Raw genomic sequence first — 26,431 nt, 5'->3', positions numbered from 1 at the left:
AGATTGGCCATTCCCCATGAGGGGCTGAGTTTTCACTTTCCCTCTCTGTCTCTTCAGCAAATGCACATGCCATATGGCAAAAGAGGGGAGAGAGAGAGAGAGAGAGAGAGAGAGAGAGTCTGTTGCTGGAAAACATAAGGTGAGGTGGAGCATAGAAATGCGTGTTCAGTGGTGATGGGAGATGAAGTGGCAAAGTAGAATGTGCATTACTTGTGCAATCCTCATGACTGCCAGTATTCTGTATATTTCAGAATAAAGGACTCAAGTACATGTATATTTATTAAGTTGAAAAGGCCACCCATTATATGGAAGGATTTTCCTTTTTTTCTCACTAATAAAACTTTATGTTTACATAAAGTTTCATGCCATGTGTGTGTGCGCGCATTTAAGAGTTGATACTTATTTCTAGGGTATCGATTTAAAATAAATAATTAGGGTATAGATTTCTAATTCTTAAGGTATTCAATTGGACATGGTGAATATCTGGCTTCCTCAAATCTTCAAAGTGAGAATTAGAAAGTATATATTTAGGTATAGCAGTTAAGTCTCCGGACACTCCCACATGACCGGCCATCATTCGAATCCCAGACCTGGTGACTTGCTTTCTCAGTTTCTCTTTTTCTTTCTATCTCCCTCTCTCTCTCTCTCTCTTTGTGTCTCTCTCTCTGATCACATAATTCATAACAAATGAAAATACTTAGAGCTCATGAAGTACTAAATAATAAATAGATGCTGCACTAATTGGCCAGAGTGTGAGCTCAGAAAGCAAGGGAAGCAATTTCTAATATATGCTACAAACTGTATTCTCTGAAGCTAATGAAGAAATGCAGACACTGTGCATCCCTGTGAAGAAAGCAAACAATCAAAAACCCCGTAGATCTAACTTACATGTACCCATCCTGCCTACTTTTTATTGATCAAGAAAATTCACCTATGGCGGAAATACTGCTTTTATAGAGAAAAGATGCTAGAACAGACCTTACCAATAAATGTATAACAAAATTATTTTCATAATTTACTTAGAATGATAAGGGAATTAAAGCTAGCTCAACAAAAGAACCTGTAGCATTCCAAACATTTGTATGACTCCTTATTCACTTTCACAGTACAGTCAACATTCCATACCAAGTCGAAGTCAGTTTCGTAGTCTCTGAAGTATTTCACAACAAATCCTTCTTCCACACCTGCGATTTGTGGTGGACACTTAGTGCTGACCATTTCTTCTACTGCTGCCTGAAACTAAATTCGCAACATGAATTTCATTAGCTTATTGTCATGAAGAGTTAGAGCTTTAGTAATTCTACTATTTCTAACAGAAAGTTTTATGAGATAATGTCCATGTTTCAGCCATTAATTATGAGAGCATTTCTGACATAATTTTAAGGTAACCTGTGATAATTTCAGTGTCCAGTGATTTTTTCCAAGAATTGTATTTTAGAATGAAAATAGTTACATTCAGTTAGTTAATATTCGCTTACTTATTACAAAAGGTAGACATATCAGTTTAGGTGTTTTTTTTTTTTTAAACAATCATTGAAGCAAACCTAAATTAGTTAATACCCAATTAAACAGATACCAAGCAAATCATTTTCTGAACTAACTCAAAATGAACTGCAAAAAATCCAGACATTCCAATGTATTCTGTTTTTCAAAAGAAGAGATGCATATATTGCAAGTCTGTGTTTATGACTGTTCAAAAATAGCAAGGATTTGGGATTATATAGAAACTGGTACACATTCATGACTCTTTTCTAATTTCTGCATGTATCTCTCTGGTAAAGCATAGATATTACTGTTTACAAGTAAAGGCTTGAGGCAATGTACCATTTTTAATCATCACACAAATATTAAACTCATTGCATAGATAGTTGTCACAATTCAGTAACTCACGCACATTCTTTCTTTATGAACAGCGCTGCCCCCTATGGAGATATGTTAAGCCCTGTTGGCCTAGTCCTAAGAATTCCTCTTTCCTTATCTCTGTCGTTAATATTTCCTCCCTTCTCTCCACACTATGGGTTGGCTCACCATGCCAACTAGGAAAATTTATTACCACTCCTGGAAGTGTTCTTTATAGAATATTGACACCTCAATGGCTTCCTGTTTAATAAAATAACAAGATACTTCAACCAACCAGCACTTTATAGGTAAGCTTTTACTGTGCTACATTTCTCAAGGAATTCCTGACTTTCACTTAGTGACATTTGTATTGTGAATGAAGAATAATACTAGGGCGGGTCGAAGGACACAGAGGCTCTTTGCAGAAGTAGCACAAGGCTTTCAAGTCTTTGCAATGTCTTGTCTAGAAATAGGGGCGCTTGCACTAGATTGCCTCTGAGTTCCTTTTCAGACAAAAGTGTCCATGATACGTAAATTGCAATAAGTCACTCAGGGGCTCAATGAGGTGTAGCGACTTTGGCAGAAGTAATGTATTTCTCATCTGTCTACAAATGGCCAGTGACTGCAGCATCCTCCTGCTGGAAGATGCAGGGAAAACGTGCGATAAGAGCAATCCTAGAGCATACTTCGGTTTCTGATGACCATGCGGAAAGAGGCTTAGAAGCGATCCCATCCCAATTCAGTGTGAACGTCTCCAAGTTGGGTTTCCCTTTGGTTTGTTCTATAATATTCAGTGTGATATTATTCCCTTCAAATACTTCATAATTGAGCAGATCAAAGTCTCCTGTAATGATGTAACAAACAGGACATAAAAAGTTGATAAAGTATCTATAAGCACTAGAATTTAACAAATCGATTTTATTTGGGGTTCCATTATCATAAAAGAGGGATGAATGCCAAAGACACAGATCTTTTCATTTGAATCAATAGCAGACACAGCAGAACAGTAAACTGCTATCTAAGGTTCTGTTTCTGTCATTTAAAATAAATATTAGAAGATAAACAGAAGGGCCACCAGGTGGTATAGTAGTTGGGGCAATGAACTCCTACATGGCCATCCATGGTTTGATTCCCAGATCTGGCAGCCTGCCTTCTCATTTTCCTCTCTCTCTCTCTCTCTGGTGAGCACATCTTTCTATAGAAAATTAGAAAATAATAATAACTTAAAAATTTGATAATTCTCAAATTTAAAGAAATATGATGAGTGGAGAAATGTACGAGTACAATAAGGTACAAATCAAAAGCCAATAGAATATGTCATTTAAATTTTTGTGTGTGTGCATGCCAGTACCATTATTTTAGTGGAAAGGCTTGGCTGGGATGTTGCTATCTTCTTATACATGAACAGGCCACATAGCTGAGTTCTAAGACACAGCCCTACACCTGTGAGGATTGTTCATACAGTGTCACTTGGATAGAAATAAGCCTTGTCCTTAGATGTCTCTCCTCTTTGGAAGGATGCTTTACTATTGGAATGCTCTTAACTCTCTCTGTTGGGTTGCTGGGTAGCCTTAAGACCTGTCCAATTATAAGTTGGGTACAATATTTCTTCTGCTGAAGCTTTAAAATTTCTCTCTGATCTATAAGTAGACCAAGAAGGATAAACCATATCTTTTAAATGCAATATTTAGACAAACTAACTTTTGGCAAAATTTTAGAACTTTGATTCATGTTAAAATTCTTCATCCTTCATTTAATGATCGAATTAACAATGTTTTTAAATGAGACAAAAATATTGAGGAAACACTTAACATTACATGAATTAAATAATCATTTCCCCCAAAAAAGTAAATGCACACACACACACACACACACACACACACACACACAGCAAGAGAGAGAGATTGATTTACTTTGTGGACTAGATAGCCAAACTGGTTGTTAAACTTGATTTTAAGACAGAATTAGGTGCCAGCAGGTGGCATGGTAGTTAAGGGCGCTGGACTCCCACATGGCCGACCATGGTTCAAGTCCCGAACCTGGTGACTTGCTTTCTCACTTTTCTCTCTTTCTCGCTCTGTGTCTCTCTCCAGTCAAATTAAAATAAATTAATTAATAAATAAAAAAATAATTCTTTTAAAAAGACAGAGTATGTACCTCAATATTTTCAAAAGTGACTTGTATAATACACCAATAAAACGTTGATAGTTATTAATTTGTGAAAAAAGAGGTGACAAGAGCAAATAAGTTTGCATTAATCATAGGTAATTTTTGTTTTTCATGCAGGACTCTTCAGGGATTTTACTATTCTAAAGAGGTCTGTCAGTCTTTAAGAAGGAGCCATAGTATGCATGTTTCCCATGTGAATTTAATTATAGAATTCTTTCATCAAGCAAAATTTGGTCAGTGTAGGGGCAGTAGGTGGTGTGGAGATGAGGATGCTGGACCCCCACATGGCCCACTGCAATTCAAGTCCCAAACCTGGTGAATTGAAAATTATGCCAGGCACATGTGCATGTGTGCCCAAAATCCTGAGTGGAGGTTGAAGGTGAAGAAACTGTGATGTGGTCAGCCCCCCTGTGGGGTGATTTCTTATTGTCCCTCTTTCTTCTGTCTCTCTCCAGTGAACACACAAGCCCTGTGGCAAAAATCTAAAATAAATAAATAAATAAATAAATAAATAAATTTGGTCAGTCTGGTGTCTCTTGGAGAAATTTCACTTTCAGGATGAATATCTTCATGAATTTTTACTAATTTATAAAGCAGGTTATTATACTGATAATGCATTTGGGGTATAGACAGTGCATTTCTCATGCATCAGAATTATATAATTCCTTGAACTAAAATTAAATTTTAAATTACCATAGAAAACTATTAACAATTTAATTTCTATTTCTCTGAACATTGATCAAGGCTCTGAATTCAATTTTTCTCCTCTGTAATTTTACAGCAGGGTTACACAAGTTCGAGTTTGTTTCCTAAGGAATGGCAAAATGAAATACATGCTTACCTCTAGTTGACATAAAGGTTATTATGTAGCTATAACTCTGAAGATTCTCTGCTGTTCTTATTACTTGAACTGTATCTGGTTGTATAGACCAGAGGTCATTTAAGGCTGATTGCAGTGTAAAGTCCGAAGCATCAGCAGGTATCCAGACTTTTATGTATTTAAAACAAAAACAAAAGGGAGTAGTTGAAATTTTTCTGCACTTCTGCAGCCAACAGTGATGCCCTGTATTTAAACTGTCTACATCTTCTACCATAAAAAATTACACTATTTAACAAGATATAAATGTTAAATTTGGTCCAAGATAAGTAATACTAATTGATATATGATCTCTTTGAGGACAGGGCTCATGTTTGATCATTTTAACGTCCTCATAGTAATAAACATTGTATTTGACAAACAGTAAGCACTTACCAGTACTTACTGATTGAAACAACAACATTTACTGTTGTTTAAAGAGAGATTTTGGTTTATTAATCAATAGTAATTAGTGCTAATTATTACTTAATGCAAATGATATAAAGTAGTGAAACATTAATGTTTAATAGGCCTATCACTTAATTTGAGAACATGTTTACTTTTCTGCAATGATCACTTCAATTCTGATTTTCTTAACTTACATGTGTTAGTCACAAATGTATAAAATTCTTATCTGTATTTAGATATGCATTCATCGTTAGTCTTATAAGAGAAATGACAGAAAATATCAGAGAGTTGTTGGTATTGATGCTATATTTTATCCCATTCTGAAGGCTCTTCTTCATAATGTTTTCTGTGTCTTTGTCTAGCATACTATTAAAACTATATTTTCCACAGAGTAGAATTTGACTACAGCAAATACTTTATAGCTATATCCATACATGAAGAGAAATAACATCTTCCATATTGTTTATAACTTACCAGTTTTTTCCATCTTATAAATTAATCTATATTGGTAAAGTGAGCATGAGTCAGCTTCTATACATGGGCTGGTTACTGTGATCTTCTGAACTTCATTAGTTGCATTAGCTGTTTCCCAGTTTTCCAGTGTTATAATCTATTTTATAATTTGAAAAACATATTTTTAATACATAGAAAACACATTCTAGGAGCATCATAATTTGGTCATTCAATGCTTCTTTAACACTTTTATTGCAGATAATAAAGTAATATTTAAAATTACTTCAAAAATTATGTTAACAACTAACAGCCTATTTCTTCTATAACCCAGAGACTCCAAACCACAACTCAATAATTGTCCCTGACTGCTTCCCCCAAAACAGTATCTTACCTAGTGAAATCAACAAACAAATAGAACTCTTATCCAGAATGTAGATCTATAATCGTAGCAAACCTGCACTTCCTGGATGACTGTTGACTGGGATTTGATAACTTGTTCTTCATTTACTGCATCTCCTGTTTGTTGTTCGGTATAGACATTTGTATACTGGTACAGCCCGACATCCACAAAAGCACTTAATCTATACTCCTGTAGCAGGATCTCAATATAATATCTAGAAAATAGAGTGACTGGTGAGTATAGTATTTTTTTACTCAGAACAGTTGTCATGAATTTTTTTTCAAGAAATAAAATATCAACATTATCTAAAAAGCCTACCTGCTAAATAATTTATTTTGTAGTATCCCTGATTTTAAATGTTAAAATATCAAAAGTTTTATAACAATTTGTTAATAGCAAATGAATTATGTAAGATATGCATATTATAAGGAATTGTTCTCATTTATGAGCAATTCATTCAACTTAATACATATTTATTGAAGATGATACTATTCCCTATTCTCAATAAGCTTAAAACAAAATAGCACTATAGATTATGATAATAATTCCCTGGCATACAACAGAGAGGCTATGCAGTGGTTAAATCCCTTATCTTATTCAAGAAAATGCATGTATGATCTATTTTGTACCTGAGTGGTTGTATGTGTCAGATACAAAAATTCCTACTCTCACATTCCTTAAATTTGGCCCCATTGGAAACTTGGAGATTAGAAATTTACCCCAGAAAACCTGTACTAATCAGATTGTGACTATGACCTTCCAACAAACTGGAGGGGATGCATGCCCAATATTGGGAATTTTTGATTCTTGAGGATCCCTGTCCATCATTTAAATGTTTGTCATGGATAAGGTGTTCACCATCCAGCTGTTACAGGAAGTGCAGCACTATTGATTCTCTGCCTAAATTGCTGTCAATGTCATCATCACTTCCTCTTTGGAGAGGCCAGTAGGGAATTCCTACAAATTACCTCACAACCAGATATTCTTATGTATGAAGAAAAGGTATCCACAGTGCATGGAAGGCTCTGAATGAGGGACATTTATCATTTCTTATATTTCTAAGATGCTAGAGCTCTGGATAGTCCCCCTGAGAAAACTGATATTGGGGGGATTACATCAGTCTCTTAGCTGCTCTGCAAACAACACTGAGATGGCTAATGCTAATTATGAAGCACGACTCAAAGAGGAACTCTTCTGCATACTATCTGTAGCTTAATGTGTTGATTTGGCACTTTCTATGTGCTGGACACTAAACTAAGCACTTTGCACTCATTGTTATATTAAATCTTCACAAAAGGCCCATAAAATAGACTTTAATATTCCCATTCATATGAATAACACAGACCAAGAGGACTTTAAGGATTTAAATTTTTTTAAATTAATAACTGCAATAGGATTCAAAGCAGAACAAGGAGGCCAAAATGGCATACATTTAGGGATAGAACTATACTATTTGTTTAGAATAAAAAAGCAAAATGAGCTACCTTTGGAAAGGCCCTGGGAGTTTCTGTGCAATAAACCAGCCAGAGTGGCCTCAATTTCAGAATTTATGTCCATCATTTAAGTGCAGTGTGTAAATCCATGCTGGTTTGCAGAAGCACAGAAATCATGCAGCAGATATATGACATTTAGAAGTTGCTTTCATTCAAGCTCTGTGCTTCTGCTAAGCAGGAGACTGAACTAATTTTCTAAGACAAAGCTGAAGTCTAAAGGTATATTGACACTTAAGCACAGTAGGGATGAATCAGGCACTCCACTTATCTGAACTGGCCCAGCAGTAATCTTGGTTAAAAAAGAAAATGGACCAGCAGGTGGTGTGGTGGTAGAGGCTGAATTCCGACATGGTCTACTAAGTTGGAGTAATGGACCTGGTGACTTGAAAATGAAAATGATGCTGGACACATGTGTGTACACACCCAGACACATGTGTGTACATACCCAAAATCCTGAAAGGAGAATGGAGGAAATAGCAGTGGCTATCTCCCGCCCCCGGGGGGGGGGAGTGATTTCTCACTTTTCCTCTCTTGGTCTCTCTCCTGAGGGACCATATGCCCTATGGCAAAAACATAAAAGAGAGAGAGAGAGAGGAGAAATGGTTTAATCATATAAACAAGTGGAAGAAGTAGAAAATTGAATACTTTCCTCACATCATAATTTCTTTTTGGGGGTTTTTGTCATAGGATGCACGCTCCTGCTGCTAACAGAGAGAGAGAGGGACAGAGAAAGGGTAAGTGAGAAATCACTCTTCCCAGGGGAGGTGGCCCCACAACAATTCTTTGTCCTCTTGGGGTTTTTGGCACATACACATGCCCAGCATGATTTTTCAAGCCGCCAGGTCCAGGATTCGAATCACAGTCAGCTATGTGGTAGACCAGTGTCTTAACCACCATGCCACCTGCTGGCCCCATCATAATTTCTAAGACCTTAGTAAGAACATTAAATGATTGCTCCTAGGTTTTCCCGATGCCAACCTTTTCTGACCAATTCCATCAGATCTTCACAATGCTGTTTCTTGGCCAAATCTCCTCAATACCTAGAAGGGCAATGTAACAACTGGGGGGATGGAGGAGACTAAGAAGAAGAAACTTTTTCCCAAGAAGAAGCAAAGTCTATTTCTTCACCCCTTGAACCTGGGTCTTGACCATTTTGCTTTGACTAGTGGAATATGGGCAGATGTGACACAATCTGGGTTACTGAAAAATGTGTGTGCTTTAGGAACTGTACTCTTTACTGCTGGGAAGCCACCCACTACTATGGCAAACCTATTTACCCTACTGAGAGGTGAGAGACCATGTCGAATACGATGCTGTAGATATTAAGTACCAACCAAGTCAGCTGAGCCTCCAGATACATGAATGAGTACATTTTAGACCATCAATCCCCAACTACACTGGGCAGAATCTCCCAGACAACCACAAAAGTGTGCTCAATAACAGGCATTTGCTTGTCTGAAGCTACTGAAATCTGAAGTGGTTTGTTATTTAAATAAATAAATAAATAAATAAAGTCTAACAAATACAAACGATAAATAGAAGCTATTTTAATACATCTTTTGATGTCCTCCATGTAACTAAGTCATTTTGAATACATTATGTCTTTCATCTTTCTATTTTCTAAGAATCTTCAATGACTTTTTGAGTAAGATTATCTGCTCTTTGGATGATACTCTCATCTGCTTTCTTGACTAGACTTTTCAGCACAAATTTGAGAGTGTATTTAATATCATTTGTATTAAACTTTCAGGACCAGGGACAGGGCCTAAAATAAATCAGTGAATAATAAGTATATATTAACGGTGGCACCAATCCACGTGGTTTTGTGATTTTTATCTATCAATTTCAAGAGCTCATCTGTAAGAACAGAGAAATTAGATGGGTGGATTGACTGAAAGGTCCTAACAAAAAACCTAAAAATAAGATTAAGCAAATTTTACAAAATTATCATTTCTACAGCAGTTAATTTAGATTTCAAGTGTCCCTGGTTAACTTAATTCCAATATTCTTGAAACAAAATAATAATACAAAACAAAAAAATAAAATTATTTAAAACAATTAATTATAAATTAAACCAATAAACAAATATCACCTCCACCAATAAAAACTAATTGAAGTATTTTTTATATATAAACTTAGAGTTTTTAAACATCACATAGCAATTTAAAGATATGAAAAAAATCTTACTCTTTTCCTTTCTGAAGATAAATATCATCGGATTTTTGTGTAGGACTAGAAAAATAACTGTTGGCATTGGCAGAATGATATGCAATCTTCACCTTATATGAGAAAGATAGAGAGATAATTTGTTAATAAACATTTTCAACATTTATTTATTATTTCTGTGAGTCTTAGAACCTCTCTGAGTAGAAAAATGTAAAACAACTTCATTCTTTTCTTCTAATATCTATTATCCATGATGAAATGGATTTTTGAAAAAATTATCAAAGCTCACTTCCTTCCAAATGTGCTACACAGATCATGACTTTTATGTAATTCAAATTGCCATGAAAACTAAGAAGATACATTCCAGAAAGAAGGTTGTTATTGTTAAATACAGTAGTCTTGGGAACCAGCAGTTGGCATAATGGCTATGTCGCTGGACTCCCACATAGTTGACTGCGGTTCACATCCCGGACCCAGTGGCTTAAAACTCACTCCGGGCGCGTGTGCGTGTGTGCCCAAGATTCCAAGAGGAGAATGGAGGAGAAGGGATTGCGGTGTGACCACCCCCCTGGGGGGTGATTTCTCGCTTTCTATCTCTCTGTCTCTCTCTATCTGGTGAGCGCACGCGCCCTATAGCAAAAAACCTCTCCAATAAATAAATAAATAAATAAATACATTAGTCTTTGGTTTTGTGAAGAACTTTGAGGGATTTAAACTAATTAGATCATTAGGGCCTGAAATATGCCAAAGATTCCTAATGGTTGTACATACTAGAGTGAGAGCACTTTGGGCTTCCCATTAAGAATAGTTATAATGGGGCCAGCAGTTGGTATGGTGGTTAAGGTGCTGGACTTCCATATGGTTGACCGCAGTTCAAATCCCAGATCCAGTGCTTGAAATCTTCATCAAGTACCTGTGCTCCTGAGCCCAAAATTCCAGAGAATGGAGGAGAAGGGATGGCAGCATGGCCATTCCTTGTGGGAAGTAATTTCTCACTTTCTTTTACTCTGTCTCTCTGGTAAGTGCATGTGCCCTATGGCAAAAAGTTTTTTTTTAAAAAAATGGCTATACCACCTTTAGAATCAACATGCTGAAGAGCTATGGTAAAACTGGGATTCATAAATTACATGTGTTAATTTAAACTGATGCAACTAGTTCGAAAAGAAATCCTGCCATATAAATTGAGTCATAAAATGTACTGATTTGATCTAATAGTTTCACATTCATGAAGTTGTCCTAAGGAAACAATCCAAAACACACAAAAATAAAAAACACAAGTGTTCAATAGGTATTATATATAGTCATAAAAAATCAGAAGTTAAGTTAAAAGCTTATTAGTAGAGATAACTATTTAAATCTAGTAACCCATATAATAACATCCCCATCTGTTTATTAACATGATTGTATAAATTATTTAACAATATTACTATTTAACAGTAATACATATGACAAAAGATGACTATAGAATTAGATGCATGATCTTATTTGTGTAAAAAACAAATGAGAGATATAGAAAGTAGAAAAACCAAAGCATAAATGAAAATCATTTCCTATTTCTAAATTTTCTCTGCTAAGGACAAATACATATATTTCCTATAAAATTGAAATTTCCTAATTATGAAAGAATTATAACTGTGACATATGAAATTTTGGAAAAATGAAAATATTTCACTCTTCTGTTTTTATTCAGTCACGTTTTCCCCTTATATCTCTAATTCATTCTTTACTACTTTATAGGTAGTATCACATGTGTTAAAATAGCCAAGAACCACACCAGCGGTGGTGTGGTTATTAAGGCACGTGTGGTTATTAAGGCACTGTTTCCTACATGGTCAACTCAGAGGTTTGAGTCCCAGACCTCGCAAACTGAAAAACACACCAGGCACGTGTGCATGTGTGCCCCAAATTCCAAGAGGACAATGCAGGAGAAGGGACAACAGCATTGTCATCCCCCTTTGGTGGCAGGTGATTTCTCACTTTCCCTCTCTCTCTGAATCTGTTCTACAAGCACACATGCCCTAAAGCAAAATAAATTGTACAAAAAAAAGTTTTTAAATAGCCAAGAACCCACATAAAAATAATTTCTCATAAATTTTAATATATTTCTTGGTGATGATTTAAAATAAATGTGATACATATGATGATCCCCATGCTGTTTTCATCATTTCAGAGTATTTCCTACCTTATCTTCTGGAAGTCCAGTCTGACTGAAATAAATAGCATAACGGTCATCTCCTTTGATGTAGAATCTATAGACATCAGAATCTGGAGCCACCAAAAATCCACTCAATCGTGCAACAAATTTGTCTTGTTCCACAGGCCAAATATAAGAAGCCGAATCTACCCAACTGGCACCCATATACCCTGGCGTTGTTTCATTGTATTCAAGTATCTCTTCGAGATGTACTGGCTGAGTATTACTCCATACCTCAAGCTTTAGGCCTCTCCCACCTGCATGTAATAAAAGAAACCTTTCATCAGAATCATGGCACAGTCTCAACCACCTTCTATTTGGGTGGTAATTACAGATGCTCTATTTCAACTCATATTTTTAGAGCAATGTTTAAAAACAAAACAACTACGTATACCCCTACATGTACCTGTATTGAAAGAACAGTCTGCAATTTATTATCACTTTTCTGAATCTCAATTTCTGTATATATAAAATAAAAGTAATATTTAAATGGTTGCTATAGGGATTATGTGTCATATGTATATAGATAGATAGATAGATAGATAGATAGATAGATAGATAGATAGATGATAGATAGATATAGATATAGATATATGTACATATATAGATATATATGTAAATCACCTGGAATTTAATAAGTACTTAAGACAACAACAAATAGGAATTATTTTCTATGATATGACTGATATTGCTCTATGTAGTTTCAAAACTTCAAGATTCAGATCATTTGATTATAAAAACTTTGTTTCAATTAGTCTAGCACGAGGTACTCAATAGCTTACAGTAGACACTGTTGGCTTTAACATTTTTCTCAGTATTTTTTTTTCTTTTCTTTTCTTCTTCTTTTTTTACTTTTTATGACATCGTTTCTGTTCCAGAATTTCATCTCCTTCTTGGACAGAATCAAAGCGAGACTATACCCAATAAAGTGTACCTACTCTTGCCAATGTAAACCCTGAGATTAAATTTTTTCTTGCTCTAAAAGAAGTCATCCAACTCATCTTTCCCTTTTTCTTTCTTTCTTTTTCTTTTCTGTTCTGTTCTGTTCTCTTCTCTTCTCTTCTCTTTTCTTCTTTTCCTTTTCTCGCTTAAAATGCAACAATTAGTCTCCTTCCTTTCACCATCATTAGTCTTAAACTAGTGTAGATCTAGAAAATAACGGCTACTCTCCACTTGAATTTGGCTGCAGAAAAGCATGAGCACTTCGAACTTTGAGTAATCACCTATACATACAATTTGTTTAGGTCATTAATGTATAAATTTTCTTAAATTTATCATTGTTTTCTAATATCATTCAAAGCAAAGGAATTTTAGAGGTTAGAAACAGAATTTATTTGACTTCAAATAGCAACCAATGACACAATTATATACAGATTTTCCATGTGCACAGATGTGAGCTACACACCACTCTCAAACATGCAGAACATTTCAGTGCTATTAGTGTGGCTATGATAGTCATCAGCTGAATTCCACTGGGCCACAAGGTAAAAGTCTGGAAAGAATTTTGAGTCACATATTTCTTATTGCCTGTCTTCACTACCAAATCATTCTAGACAAGTAAGAATTTGACTTACCCCATTTATTTATTCACCAGGAAAAGGCATTTCAAAAATGTCTATGATAAGGCCAGCAGGTATCGTGGAGGTTGGGGTGCTGCTTCCCACCTGGTTGACTGCTTATTTCAAATCCCAGACCCAGTGGCTTGAAAAACACTCTGTGTGTGTGGGCATGCCTAAAATCTTGAGAGGGGACTGGAGACAGGATTGCAGCATTCCCACCCCTCAGGGGAGGTTGATTTATCACTTTCCCTCTCTGTGTCTTTCTCCAGCAAGCCCACACACCCTATGTCAAAAAACAACAAAAAAGTAACTGTAGGTCCAGCCCACCTGCCCATGAGACGATGGTCAACATGGCTGACCAAGTACGAGGTTTGAGTCCCAGACCTGGTAGCTTGAAAAACACACTGGGCACATGTGCATGTGTATTTGTGTGCCCAAGATACGGAAAGAAAAACTGGATAAGGTTTTGTGGAATGGCCATCTCTATGGTCAGTGCTTTCTCACGTCCTTTCTCTCTGTTTCTGTTTCTCTAGATTCATCTGTGGTAGTGTAAGCAATAGGGAACTGCTGCACAAATCTGGAGCCACATGGAATGCCCAAGTTCAGATCCCATGTTGACCTGAACACAACTGAGTGAGCCTGCACATGCTTGTGATCCTGGCTGGCTGAAAGACCCGAAGGAAGACAGTGGTATGAAGAGACCCTGTCAAGGGTACCAATCTGCATCTATCTCCAAATAAATACATTTTAAAAATAAACTGGTCTTTGTTTTCCAACAAATTTAAAAATATTCTATGTAGCCTATGCCAAGATTTAATAATCATAATTTAATCTGAAATAAAGACACTATTTTACTCTATCAATAGAGAAGTGTGGTTTTCAATATGGTGTCTGAAGAATTTAGAGCTTATCTCCACTGGTAAAGCTTTCTTCGAGTTTACTTATTTTTTTATTTTTTTTTCCAAAAGAGAGGATAGAGACATATACACATGAATAGGATCTTAATGCCACGATTCATACTCTGTCAGCCCAGTTCATGCGCATGTGCATACACTGTTTGGACAGGGAAGCCTGACAACATGAACTTGAGACCTTCTGATATGGGCCCAGCATCACATAGTATTGTTTTACCACTGTACAGCCAGTGGGCCATCCACTTGTATAGTTTTGGTATTTTAAGATAAATATTTTCTTATCTAGAAAATATACATTTAAGGGACCAGCAGTTAGTGTAATGGCTATGCTGCTGGACTCCCATGTAGCCAACTGCGGTTCGAGTCCCAGACCCGGTGGCTTAAACTCACGCCGGGCGCATGTGCGAGCGTGCCCAAGATCCCAAGAGGAGAATGGAGGAGAAGGGATTGAGCCAGAGCCATGGCCCATGGGGGGTGATTTCTCACTTTCTGTCTGTCTGTCTCTGTCTTTCTGGTGAGCGCACGTGCTCTATAGCAAAATAACTCTCCAAAAAGAAAAGAAAATGTACATTTAAGAATGTGGAGGAGATTTAATACAATTTTCGTCAAAAATCCTAAAACAGTTCAAATTTTTTTTTTAGTCATGATAAATAATCAGTAATACTCTTTTTAATGTAAATATAAAAATAGCCACTCTCGAGTCAGCAGGTGATGTGGTGGTTAACGTGCTGGACTCCCCCATGGGTGACTGCAGTTTGAGTCCCAGAACTGGTGGCTTGCTTTCTCACTTTCCCTCTCTCTCTCTTTATCTCTCTCTCTTTGTCTCTTTCTGGTGAGCACATGTTCTCTGTAGCAAAATAAAATTATAATAATAAATAAATAAAATTAAATAAATAATTATTTTTAAAAGAAAAAAAAATAGCCATTTTCCCTTATGGTAACTTACCTGGATATACAGACTTGAGAACATGAGGTTTGGGAGGTGTCTTGCACAATATCCTATTTTCCGTGACATTCAAAATATCACAGGCTTGACCTACAGAGAAGTAAGATGCAGAACCATTGCTACTGATACTGCAGCATACAAGTTCCATTAGCCCATCTGCGAGTACGTTTACAATGAAAACGAAGTTGCACGAGCAAGAGACCAAGCTGCAGCCCTCATCTCCTTCCCATAGTTCCAAAGAAAACTTATCACTCACGAATTGTCATCCTTCCACCAGTCAACACTTTCCTGGTATGGAATATGTCACAATTTCTTAGGAAGAAAAAGAAACTTGATAAAAACTTAAACTGTTTTTAAAAGATGTCACTTCCAGAAACCAGCAGATGGCATAATGGTTACATCACTTGACTCCCACATGGTGGAGTGCGGTTTGAGTCCCAGACCCAGCAGCTTAAATTCATGCCAGGCATGTGTGCGTATGTGCCCAAAATCCTGAGAGGAGAATGGAGAAGCGATTGCAACATGGCTGTCCCATTTGGAGGTGATTTCTTGCTTTCTGTCTGTCTCTTGAAAGTGCATGTGCTATATAGCAAAAAATCTTTCTCTCTCAAAAAAAAAAAAAAAAGATCTCTTTAAAAAAAAAAATTAAAAAGTCACTTCCAGGTCTGACATGAAGTATTCCTTGGAGAAAAGCTGCTGAGTAAACTATGATATTGAGAATTTGCAAAGTTAGATGATCCTAACCCACTTAAGTAAGAAAAATGGTTCTTTAGTCTGAGTTCTTCCAATGAAAACAAAAAGGATAGTAATTATTAAATGACACTTTCACAGGAGAATGAAACCAAAACAGATAATGGTGCAAAAGAGAATGCTTATGACTTTTGCATAAATACAATTAGACATTAGGGAAGTCTGTGTTTAAATCCCTCACAGTGCCTCATAAGAGGCTAGCCTTTAGCAAGTATTTAATGAAATGGTAACTGTGCCCCAGGAAAAGTGAGGGCTGAGAAAATGCAGGGAGAGAACTTTGCCAAGTTTTGTTTGGTGGCCTGGGAAACAGCTTGAAGACTACCTTCACTGCTTTGAATGCCCTATAGATGCAAGAAAATTCAAGAAAATGTGCTAAGAATGGTACATTTAAACAGCATATGAAATCAACCACCAATTTTACCGGGAACAAAGGAAAAATACATAAATAAGTCATTATTATTGACAAATCATTAACAATGTTAAAGTTCAGATGTGGTTGCCACATGACCAGTGTCAGTTTCTAAATATTAATAACAAGGAAGCAGAAAAACTTTAAAAGAAAAATGATATTTATTTTGGAATAGGCATTGTAATATGGAATATGCCTACCATGGTAAACTATGGGCATATTTAAGGTAAGGAAAGACAAGTTTTTAAAAGAAGAAATGAGGAAGAATTGTGTAAGTTGTTTTGGGACAAATACTCTTTTCTACTGGTATCAATAACAAGGATGCTATCATTCCAAAGTTGGACAGGTTGTTTCTGGGCTACTGTCTTGGTAGAAGTATTTATTTTTTTGCTTACAATTGCAGTAGCCTTTGCACCAGTTTGTGGTTCTGGTAGAGAATTTTTTTGAACAGTTCTTGTTATACAACACACATGCATGAGAACCAACCCCCTTCAGGGCTTCCCTGGTACCATGTAATCAGGACTTCAAGGAGTGAACCTCACTGAAAAATTACATAAGGAAGAGCATCAAGCCCAGAATCAAATACCTGCATGAAAATACTGTGGCAAAACCAAAGTGACTCCATCTTGAAGCTGACCCACAATCTCTGTGTGCCCTCAAGGTCCTTGGCTGTACTCCTAGGGCTGAAATGTAGCCTCAGGTATAATAGTAAACATGTCCATTATCCTTATCCATGGAGTTGTGCACCCACAGGCACATCAAAACCACTCTATATAGTCCTCAATGCCTTCCTGCATGTATTCTCTTTTATACCCTCATCCTGCACAAGCTATAGCAGTATGTACTTTGGCGGCTGAAAGGTGGGGAGATCTATTCATCTTGCAGCTGCCCAAGACTTCTGTCAGTAAGTTCCCTTACTGAACTCTTCACAAGCAAACTGGCCTTGTCCCCTTCATTCTTTGATCTCTGGGCTCCTCTGGCTTTTGGAGGTTAATTCACCTGCATGACCTCACCTCAAAAAAAAAAAAAAAAATCCCCAACTCTAAATTCAAGACAAAATTGAGATTATAACTATTACAAATTATTGAAGAACAAGCAGCATTTGTTCATACAAAGTAATACAGTAAAAATCATGAATATACCTCCAACCAGAACTCTGACTGGGAAATCTGTCTGGTCAAAGAAGCTCCCACGTATTGTCAGTGTGGTACCACCTTGAGTGCTTCCATGTGAAGGTGAAATCAGAGTGACCTCTGGAGGAGAAAACGCATTAAATAGAATGTAATGAATATTACACATAAAACCAAACACTTGATTTTTTTTAAACATTTCCAAATTAGGTAGCTGTACCACCTATTACTATAAGTAGTGGTTTATTGAATGAAAGAATTAGGTGGTTAATTATTTTGCCTCTGGTACAAGCCTGTAAAGAGGATAATAAACAATGGGTTTCACAGAGACCTACATTCCACAGGGACCGGGCTTTAGTGGAAACTAGTACTAAAGAGACATGTTAATGTAACAGGAGGATCAAGGTATTACAGTAAGGAAAAGTTGAGCCGAGCATAGATACTTAGTTCCAAATGAAAATATAAAAAGGCATATAAAATTGCCTCTTTGCCCATATATTCTTGAGGAATTCATTTTTCTGATGTTTCCAGGGTAACATACTTTTCTCATATAAAAATATATTTAAGTATGACTGGACTTCTTGTAGCGTTATGTAAAAGTTTGAGGTATATTGGTAAAATAGCCACGTGTATGACATATTGCAAACTTTTACCAAAATTTTTTCTGATTAATACTATCAAAGTTCTATGTATTCTTACATGTGAGTTTCACATTAAATAAATTTTTAGAAAAAGCCAAGATACACCATTTATGATTGATTCTACAAATGTCTTTTCACCACTCCTGACTTGGAATGAGTTATATAATTCTTCCAGGAAGATTTGTTTTTGCTTTTGATGCTCTTCAAGAGACATTATCAACCTGAGACCTCTTTAAATTAAATTATTACCTGTTCAAGGATTCCTTTGGATCACACTTAGAGTATAAATCGGAGTACAAGTTTAAATTGATAGGAAAGATTTTCTTCCCTTTATTCACTAATAGACAAAGTTGAGGCATGCCAAGTTTCCCTGCTGTCTGATGGCATGGTAAGGTTTTTCAAATTGATCTTACACTAAGTGTAGACTTTGGGGCCTTAGCTGAATGTCAGAGCTTCCTACTAGACTCCTCACCTTACATTTTTTTCCTTTCCTTGCAGTATATAAAATAATGTAGGATAACATAATCATTATTATGTTTGATTTGATCAAATGAAATGAAGTCTACACCACCTTCCCCACTCCTGTCTCTCCCACCTACACACACACAAACACACACGCACGCACACACGGAATGGAAAAAAGTCACGTACCTGCATATGTTTGAAACATTGAAATTTTATTGAGAGAAGAAATAAAATATGTCATTTTCTCTGGGAAACTCCTGTTTAAAAAGAAAATCTGCTTTTAAAAATGACCTTTTATTTTAGGAAGAATTTTCCATTAATGATAAAAATCATATTATAATTTGCAAAGGAGCATGATGGGTGAAATAAAAATATTCTCTATCTTGATTTAGTTGTTGGTTATATATTACACACACACACACTTATCTACATTGGTCAGAACTTACTGAACTGAACTGAACACTTCAAATATAAGCAGTTTAGGGGCCAGGCCGTGGTACAGCAGTAACACAACAGGACCTGCATGGGAAGTGTCCTGGGTTCTCATCCTTGAACATGCCAGATTTACCTGTGTTTGCCCATAATCTGGGTCCGCTGAGGCTGGGGGTAGATTGTGGTATAAAGACCTTTTGGTGAGCATCTTTCTCCCCCTCTCTCTATGTCTCTTGCTCTCTCCGTGTGTCATGGAAGAAATAAATAAACCCCACATGTGCATTGTGTTATGTGCAAATTTACTTCAATGAAACTGGTTTTAAGAAATATGCATTTATATATGTATATAAAACAGACGAACAAAAACAACCAGAAGGACGACTCACAAAACCTGGACCGTCCTGTGAACTACCTCCCTCTCTTAGAATCCATACTAAGAGAAGGTATTGTGCTAAGAGCTTTCCATTTATTTTGCCACTTGATCTTTACATTAACCACATGAGGTAGGTGAAATTCAGAGGGTTTACTTAACTTACTGACAATAAAAAGTAAGTGGCAGAAACAGAATTGGAGCCCAGCAGTTTGTGCCCAGAGCCCTGGCTCTAACCTATGTACTATAAGGTACTCTTCCCCTACCCCCTGATTGTGTGAGAGTGCAGGTAGATGAGAGCAAATTAACAACAACCTACCAGGTTTAAATCATCTTTCAAAAGCACAGAAATTTTCGTATTTTTTGATAGATACATACTTTCCCTTCGATTAGTATAACTTGGAACACCAGGAAAGAATCCTAGAAATTAAATTCTGTTTCCTTAATCACTTCAAAGCAATTTACAATCAGAAACGGTAAACACTTCAAATAGTCTCAAAATCCATTTATCAAAATTGTGATACAATGAACTAGAATCTAAAAGGATAACGCAAATTTTGTAGTTGAGACCAACAATGAATTCTCCTGCAAATCTAACCCAGGCATTACAAATTCATTTGCAAGTTAAAGACTCTCTGCAAATATTTTATGCTAAAATAGTTATTTATGAAGTTTATTCTGGATTTTATATTTTAATATTATAAGTTTTTCTCAGTCCATTTCTCAAAGATCAGAAACCATGCTAGCTCCAACAGTATTTTGTCTGGTTGGATCCTGTGTCTTAAAAATCAACTAATCAACTCTGCTTCTTAAGTTGTTGGGAAAATAGCCTCCTGAAATAAAATTTGAATGTAATTTATTTTGGATGACACTGAGGTGATTTTCACTAATTTATTGATAATGACTAGGCATTTCTCAATTAAGACAGCCTCATCTGAACCTTATCAGTTAGGAACAGCTGTTGTTTGAACTTGGGGTAATAGAGGAGAGAAGGTTGGCTATTAAAAATAAATACAGAATGGATGCCACAATGGTTTTAATTGGCTCATTTGATATTCAAGAATAATCCTGAAATTTGCACAGTATGAATTTTATAATTTATAAAATGATTTAACATTTTAAAAATGGCATGGAATCTTGAAACTAGGCTTTTAAATAGTAGAGTTATCTTAAATTTCTAAGAATATTTTACATAGAATAGAATTTCTTTAATCCTGAGTCATTAATACAAAGGGATTGCCATTGTCTTAAAAAGGAAATAAAAGGAATTATAAATCAAGGTCATAAAATCAAGACTGAATGAAGTATTTTTGCCAACATTATCTTTTAATTTGCTGGCATTTCTAAATAAAAAATTTCTAGACCTGTTAATGTAGCATATTGATTTATATATACTTACCAATCACATCCCTCCTTGATCATGCAAACCTTCTACTTCTGGATAATTATTTCTCTCAGAGACATTTGATGGATCTGGCAATTAATACCTTTCATGCAGACTCTGACTAAAAATTTATTTTTTTCACCTCAAGATGAGTAGTACTGAGAGAACTGAAGGACCATGCATAGTTTGAGAAATTATTTAAAATTCAGTAATTATGGCTTCTAACATGGTTTTCTGATATTTTCAATAATCTCATTGTCCTGTATTATCAAGTTTTTATGTAAGTAGGCTGTGTCCTTGTGGAAAATAACGGTTACGTCATGGGACTCTAAGTCATTTGCCTCAAGTCAATCACAAGGTATATCTGAGAGCACCATTTACGTATCTTCCACTCTGATTACTCTGGAATTATACAACTTTTCATGGTTTGGGCCTGCTCCATATTGGCCTACAATAAAATATCCAGCACAAATATCACTTTGCCATGAGCCTATTTATTGCCTCTGGATATCTAAGGACTAGATGATCTCAAACTACAAAGATAATGGATTTGATCTTTTTTTTTTTTTGTATTTTTTTTAGAGGGACAACATTTATTCCTTTCCCAAATGTTACAGTAAAACCAGGTGGAAGAGAATATTTTTAGCAGTTAGAAAAAAAAAAGTACAAATCTAGGGTTTGGCCATTAAAAGTTATTTACATCAAGGGGAGGAAAAAAAGACAAGAAGTTGTTTCACATTACAGACCTCCCTCTCCCCCAAAGCCTAACACTTGCTTACCAAGTCAGAAAGACACAGTTGATTCACAAGCTGGCGGACTGAACTTGAGTAAGACATTTATAAAAACCCAGACAGGGGCAGTGTCCTCCCCAGCCCAGGTGCCACTAGCACAGCACAAGAGACTAAAACTCAAAACGGGGGAAGGCTGGACACTCACGGTTTGGGAGTATAAGCAACCTACTTCTGGCTCAGGGACTTGGGGAGCAGGGTAAACAAAACCTACTTGGAAAAGAACTGGGGAAGAAAACCAGCAACTGCCGCCTGCAGGGGTGGGTGGGGACAAGAGAGGCGGCAGGGCAGGGCAGGAGCATGTCACATCACTAACCTAACTTGGGAAACTGTAAGGGACCATCTTCGATGGGCCATAGAGGAAGGCCAGATGGCTGATGGGAAAATCCACAGGAGGGAGGATAGGGAAAGTGGCTGGGACGGGGCGACAGCCCCTCCCTCCCCCCCACCCAGCCACTCATTCTGCTTGGCGCTGGCCGGGACAGGGCCACTCCCGGGCCCCGAGGGGGTGGACGGCTCTGCAGCCCGGGCCCTGCCTCGTCCTTGGCGTCTGCGGCCTTGGAGACGGCACTGGCCTCTGCCCCCTTGGCCTGGGGCTCTTGGCTCTCGGGGTGGGGGGGGTGGGGGGCGGCCTTCCCTTCCTGGGCTATGCCCTCGTCGCTGCAGGCGCCCAGCTCACCCTGCTCCACTTCCTCGGTGGGCGAGGAGGCAGAAGAATCGCCCCTGCCCTCCTTGCAATTTCTCTCGAAGGACAGGCCGCTCAACTTGAAAGGCTTCTTGAAAGAGAATTTCTTAGGGGTCTCCTTGGAGGAGGCCTCCCCTTTGGCCTCCGCGCGCTGTCTAGGAGGTGCCGGCGCGAGGGCATCGCCAGTGGCCCCAGCTGCCTCTCTGTTCCGTTCACAGAGGGCGACTCCCCTTCCCCCTTGGGGACTACGTCTCCATTGCTTTTCACGTGGCGGTTCTCCTGTCCGTTGGCCTTCGCGGGGGAAGCGCCCGCTGCCTCCTCGGCGGTCACGTCGCCCGGGGGAGCCTTGGAGCTCCGACTGCCCAAGATGCGGGTCTGCAGGGGGCGCCCGGAGCCGCCCCGGGCTCGCGCCGCAGGGGTAGTTCGGCGAGGTCAGTCTGGCCGGCGCAGGGGTGGGCCTGGCGCCTGAAGGGGAGGGGTGTGGGGGAAACCGAGCTGCACCCCCGCTCCGCCGCCTACCCGCTCGCTACGCCCGTCGCCACTCCGCTCCGCGCCAGAATGCCAGATAATGGGTTTGATCTTAACAAACTCAATTGCACTTCCATGCGTGGAGGAACTGTCTCTCTTTGCTTGCAGTTTGTGAGTACTGACCAGTAATAATATCTTTCTTTGTAGTATTGCCATTCTTTCCCAACTTCTAACCATTGAATTTTTCTTCAGTCAAAAAAGAAAACATACTTATCCTATCGTTGATCTACTATTGCTATATATTAGTGTTAGATGCTAAAAATGTAATTTATTTGGATTTCTGTCAAGTGGTTCATTTTCTCAATGGTAAACTCTATGAGAGAAAAACAATTCATTTAGCTTTGAAATATCACGGTCTTGACCACTAAAGGCCATTAACATCTCTAATTACTATGACAGCCATGAAGAGCCCACACACATTTGCAAACTCTCTCGAAGTGGGGTAACCCTGCTCTAGTAGAGAGTCCTGGATGGGCATGTTAGGTGGTGGTAAGATGTGGTACTGGAGGCTGACACCTTCCATCAGTTTTGGCAGAGTACTGGGATGAGATGCTCAGGCTCTGAAGTTAGACTTCAGTGGTCACACACTGGTGCTGCTTCCTAGTAGCTGAATATACTCGGGCAAGTCATTTAACATCCCTAAGTCTCATAGTCTCATTTTCCCAGAAGGTAAAAGGGGTGGATGAAGGCACTCAGTGTATAGGTTCTTTGGGAGGATTAAACTAAATAATGCATGTGAAATGCTTAATACTGTGCTTGCCAACACACGTTCACTATGGTTATTACCTATAATAGGGAATTCACATTATGTGTTGAGATTCACATATTCTGATAATTCTTCCTTCCTGAATTAGGATATAGGCTATCTGGAAATGAGTTCTCATTTTATCAAAAATCATAAGTAGAGTTAACATTAGTATAAGATGTACAACTGAAAGCTATAACTACCATCTTTCATAACTCTATGTTTTGATAACTTAGAAGAAAACTTTTCCTAGGTAATATTAACCATGACGTTTTATTTATTCTCACATTAGTTCAAGTCAAGGTTTAATTATTTTAGTTATCAAAAGAATTACAATCAAACTGGAAGAGCTGCAAGACATAAAATAACACTTTGCTATATCACAATCGAAGATTTTTTTTTTGCTTATTCTTATAGTTAATACTGGATTCCCGACAACTGAAAGATTATGTATGAGACACAAATTGTGAGTGAAAGGAAGTTATGAACTCAAAGTGTTAATTTTGGGAAAGAAAGTGATTAATTTTTAATTTTTGCACCTATAGCACAAAATAAATATACAGTTTATTTATCCAGTTAAATCAATTAGGAAAATTATTATTTACAAAATGGCCTACCTTCCATAATCACTATCTAAGATGAAGCTGACATTGTGGTGACCTGGAATTAATTAAAACACGCAATCAATTAAATTCCTAATCACAAGAGAACAATATGCTATATTGCAAAGCTGACTTTAAAGCAGAGAAAACAATAAAATCATAATAAAATCATATTTATACAATCACCTGTTAATCCTCAAAGAAATGAACACTGAACTATCTTAAAAGTATCTATAATTAAAAATATGCATAATAAAGTACCTTAGATTAGAACTAAATAGATCTTGGAAAACATAAACACAAATGAAGAATAACAAAGAACATATATGTAACCATGTTGTCTTGAAATTTTTCTGATCTTTCAACAGTAATTTAATTGTTTAGACATCCTGCTAGGGGTTGAGAAATGCATGGTGAGCACATAGCCTGTGTGCTCCAAATAGAACGTATTGTTTAGTGCAGGGTCAGCAAAAGTGATACAAACAGAGAATTAAAATTTGCGATAAGGCTATCAAGGAAAAGTAGAGTGAGCTTTGGGTATGTAAGAGTCAGCGGAGGCTTTTTTGAGGACATGACATTTTATCTGAAATTTCCAGTATGGAAAGCTTACAAAGGCTCTGAGACAGAGGCAGATAAGCTTGGTTGAATAATTTTTAAGAAGGATAAACAAAACAAAACAAAAAAAACTCTATGGCTAGCTTTGTGGTACAGCAGTAATGGGCTACTCAAGAGAAGCCAGATCCCACATGGCCACTCCAGTTCAAACCCCAAGCTGGTCCCCCTGAAACATGTCAGGCACGTATGTGAATACCCAGGAACCAATAGGCTAGAGGACAGTGAAGAAGGGAGTTGAAGCATGATCACACCCTGTGCAGGGTGCTCCCCAACATCCTCATCTCACGTGCATGCACACAACTATCAGGAATAAGGAAGGAGAAAAAAAAAAAAAAAAAAAAAAAAAACAAAACAACTATGTATCTGAAATACACAGAGGAAGAGGAAAAAATGAGTATATTTAAGGCAAAAGGTAGAATAGCTAAATAAGTCATGGAATTCTCTGGAGGAAGGAAGAATAAAAAGGAACTTGAAGAAGTTTACATTATATGCAAACCTGAAGAAAAATTAATTTATGTATGCTCACTTGAAAGTGAAAAGAAGCCAAAGAAAAGAAACACTAATAGAAGAACACAAAAAAGGGTGGAGTAGCAGCGAGAGAATACAGAACAGGAAAATAGAGTCAAGTATCTATGACATCTGATATCTGTCATTTATGACAGTGATGAAGAAAGAAGAAAGATGATCAAAACTTACCAATGTAAGTTCCAGTCATCTTACAAGTCATGGAACCCATATCTCCATTTGAATGATCTAGTTTTAGGCCATACCTAATAAAAAAACTATGTTCACATCAAAGTTTATATTGACACTGTTTTCTTTTTATTTTTTTAATTTGTCAAAGGGAGTGTTGGTTCTCTGCAGAGAGAAAGCATGTGAGAAAGCATGAGAAAGCACCCCCCATTGGGCATAGTTACATCACAATCTCTTCTCCATTTCTCCCTCCTTTTGAGATTCTGGGCACGCACGTACATGTACTTGGCGTGTTTTTCAAACCACCAGGTCTGGGACTCCAGCTGCACAGTTGGCCCTGTGGGATCCAGCGCCTTAACCACTAGGCCACACTCTGGCCCAACACTAAGTTTTAAAATAGGTGTTTTACTTATATGGACTACATTAATTTATGGATAAGTACGAGGGGATAGCCCTTTAGAACAGTGGTTAAGCACTATATGGGGTGGGGGAGCGTCTGGATTCCACATGACCATCCACAATTTAAATTCCAGTCCTGGCAACTTGAAAAGCATGCCTGATATGTGTGCAAGCCCCCACAGGATCCCCAAGGGAAGAAGGAATGGAAGAAAAGAGATTGTGGCTTAACTAGGCTCCACTAGGGGTCTCTCTTTCACTCTCTCATGCATTTATGCATGCACATATGTGCTCTCACACCGTCTGACATTTCATTTTTAAAAAGATAAAGAATAAATATCAGAATAGAAACTGTTGCTATAACCAAATTTCTATAAAATCGAAGTATTTATCAGCCATTT

General features: G+C 37.3%; 2 protein-coding genes across 2 annotated transcripts in view; both read right to left on the bottom strand.

Annotated features, from left to right (window-relative positions):
• LOC102480137 (fibrocystin-L) overlaps positions 1–26,431 on the bottom strand; it is a 98,844-nt gene that overhangs the window by 49,983 nt on the left and 22,430 nt on the right. The window contains exons 8-19 of the mRNA XM_006167933.2: positions 25,638–25,711; positions 24,342–24,384; positions 18,979–19,049; positions 17,699–17,809; positions 15,398–15,487; positions 11,967–12,235; positions 9,806–9,897; positions 6,180–6,339; positions 5,747–5,882; positions 4,850–4,996; positions 2,526–2,683; positions 1,126–1,239 (exon numbers count right to left, since the gene is read on the bottom strand). Coding sequence (XP_006167995.2) covers positions 1,126–1,239; positions 2,526–2,683; positions 4,850–4,996; positions 5,747–5,882; positions 6,180–6,339; positions 9,806–9,897; positions 11,967–12,235; positions 15,398–15,487; positions 17,699–17,809; positions 18,979–19,049; positions 24,342–24,384; positions 25,638–25,711 — 1,465 coding nt within the window. The remainder of the gene's footprint in view (positions 1–1,125; positions 1,240–2,525; positions 2,684–4,849; positions 4,997–5,746; positions 5,883–6,179; positions 6,340–9,805; positions 9,898–11,966; positions 12,236–15,397; positions 15,488–17,698; positions 17,810–18,978; positions 19,050–24,341; positions 24,385–25,637; positions 25,712–26,431) is intronic.
• Positions 22,070–22,883, bottom strand: LOC102477169 (MARCKS-related protein-like; the record flags this gene model as incomplete). Its single annotated transcript, XM_014583968.1, is given in 3 exon segments — positions 22,070–22,293; positions 22,296–22,655; positions 22,658–22,883. Coding segments are annotated over 3 exon segments (810 nt in total), but the record flags the coding sequence as incomplete, so codon positions are not given.

This window comes from Tupaia chinensis, unplaced genomic scaffold (assembly GCF_000334495.1).
Source record: "Tupaia chinensis unplaced genomic scaffold, TupChi_1.0 Scaffold145257_1, whole genome shotgun sequence".
Taxonomy (NCBI): Eukaryota; Metazoa; Chordata; class Mammalia; order Scandentia; family Tupaiidae; genus Tupaia; species Tupaia belangeri.
This window is presented reverse-complemented; position numbering and strand designations above follow the sequence as displayed.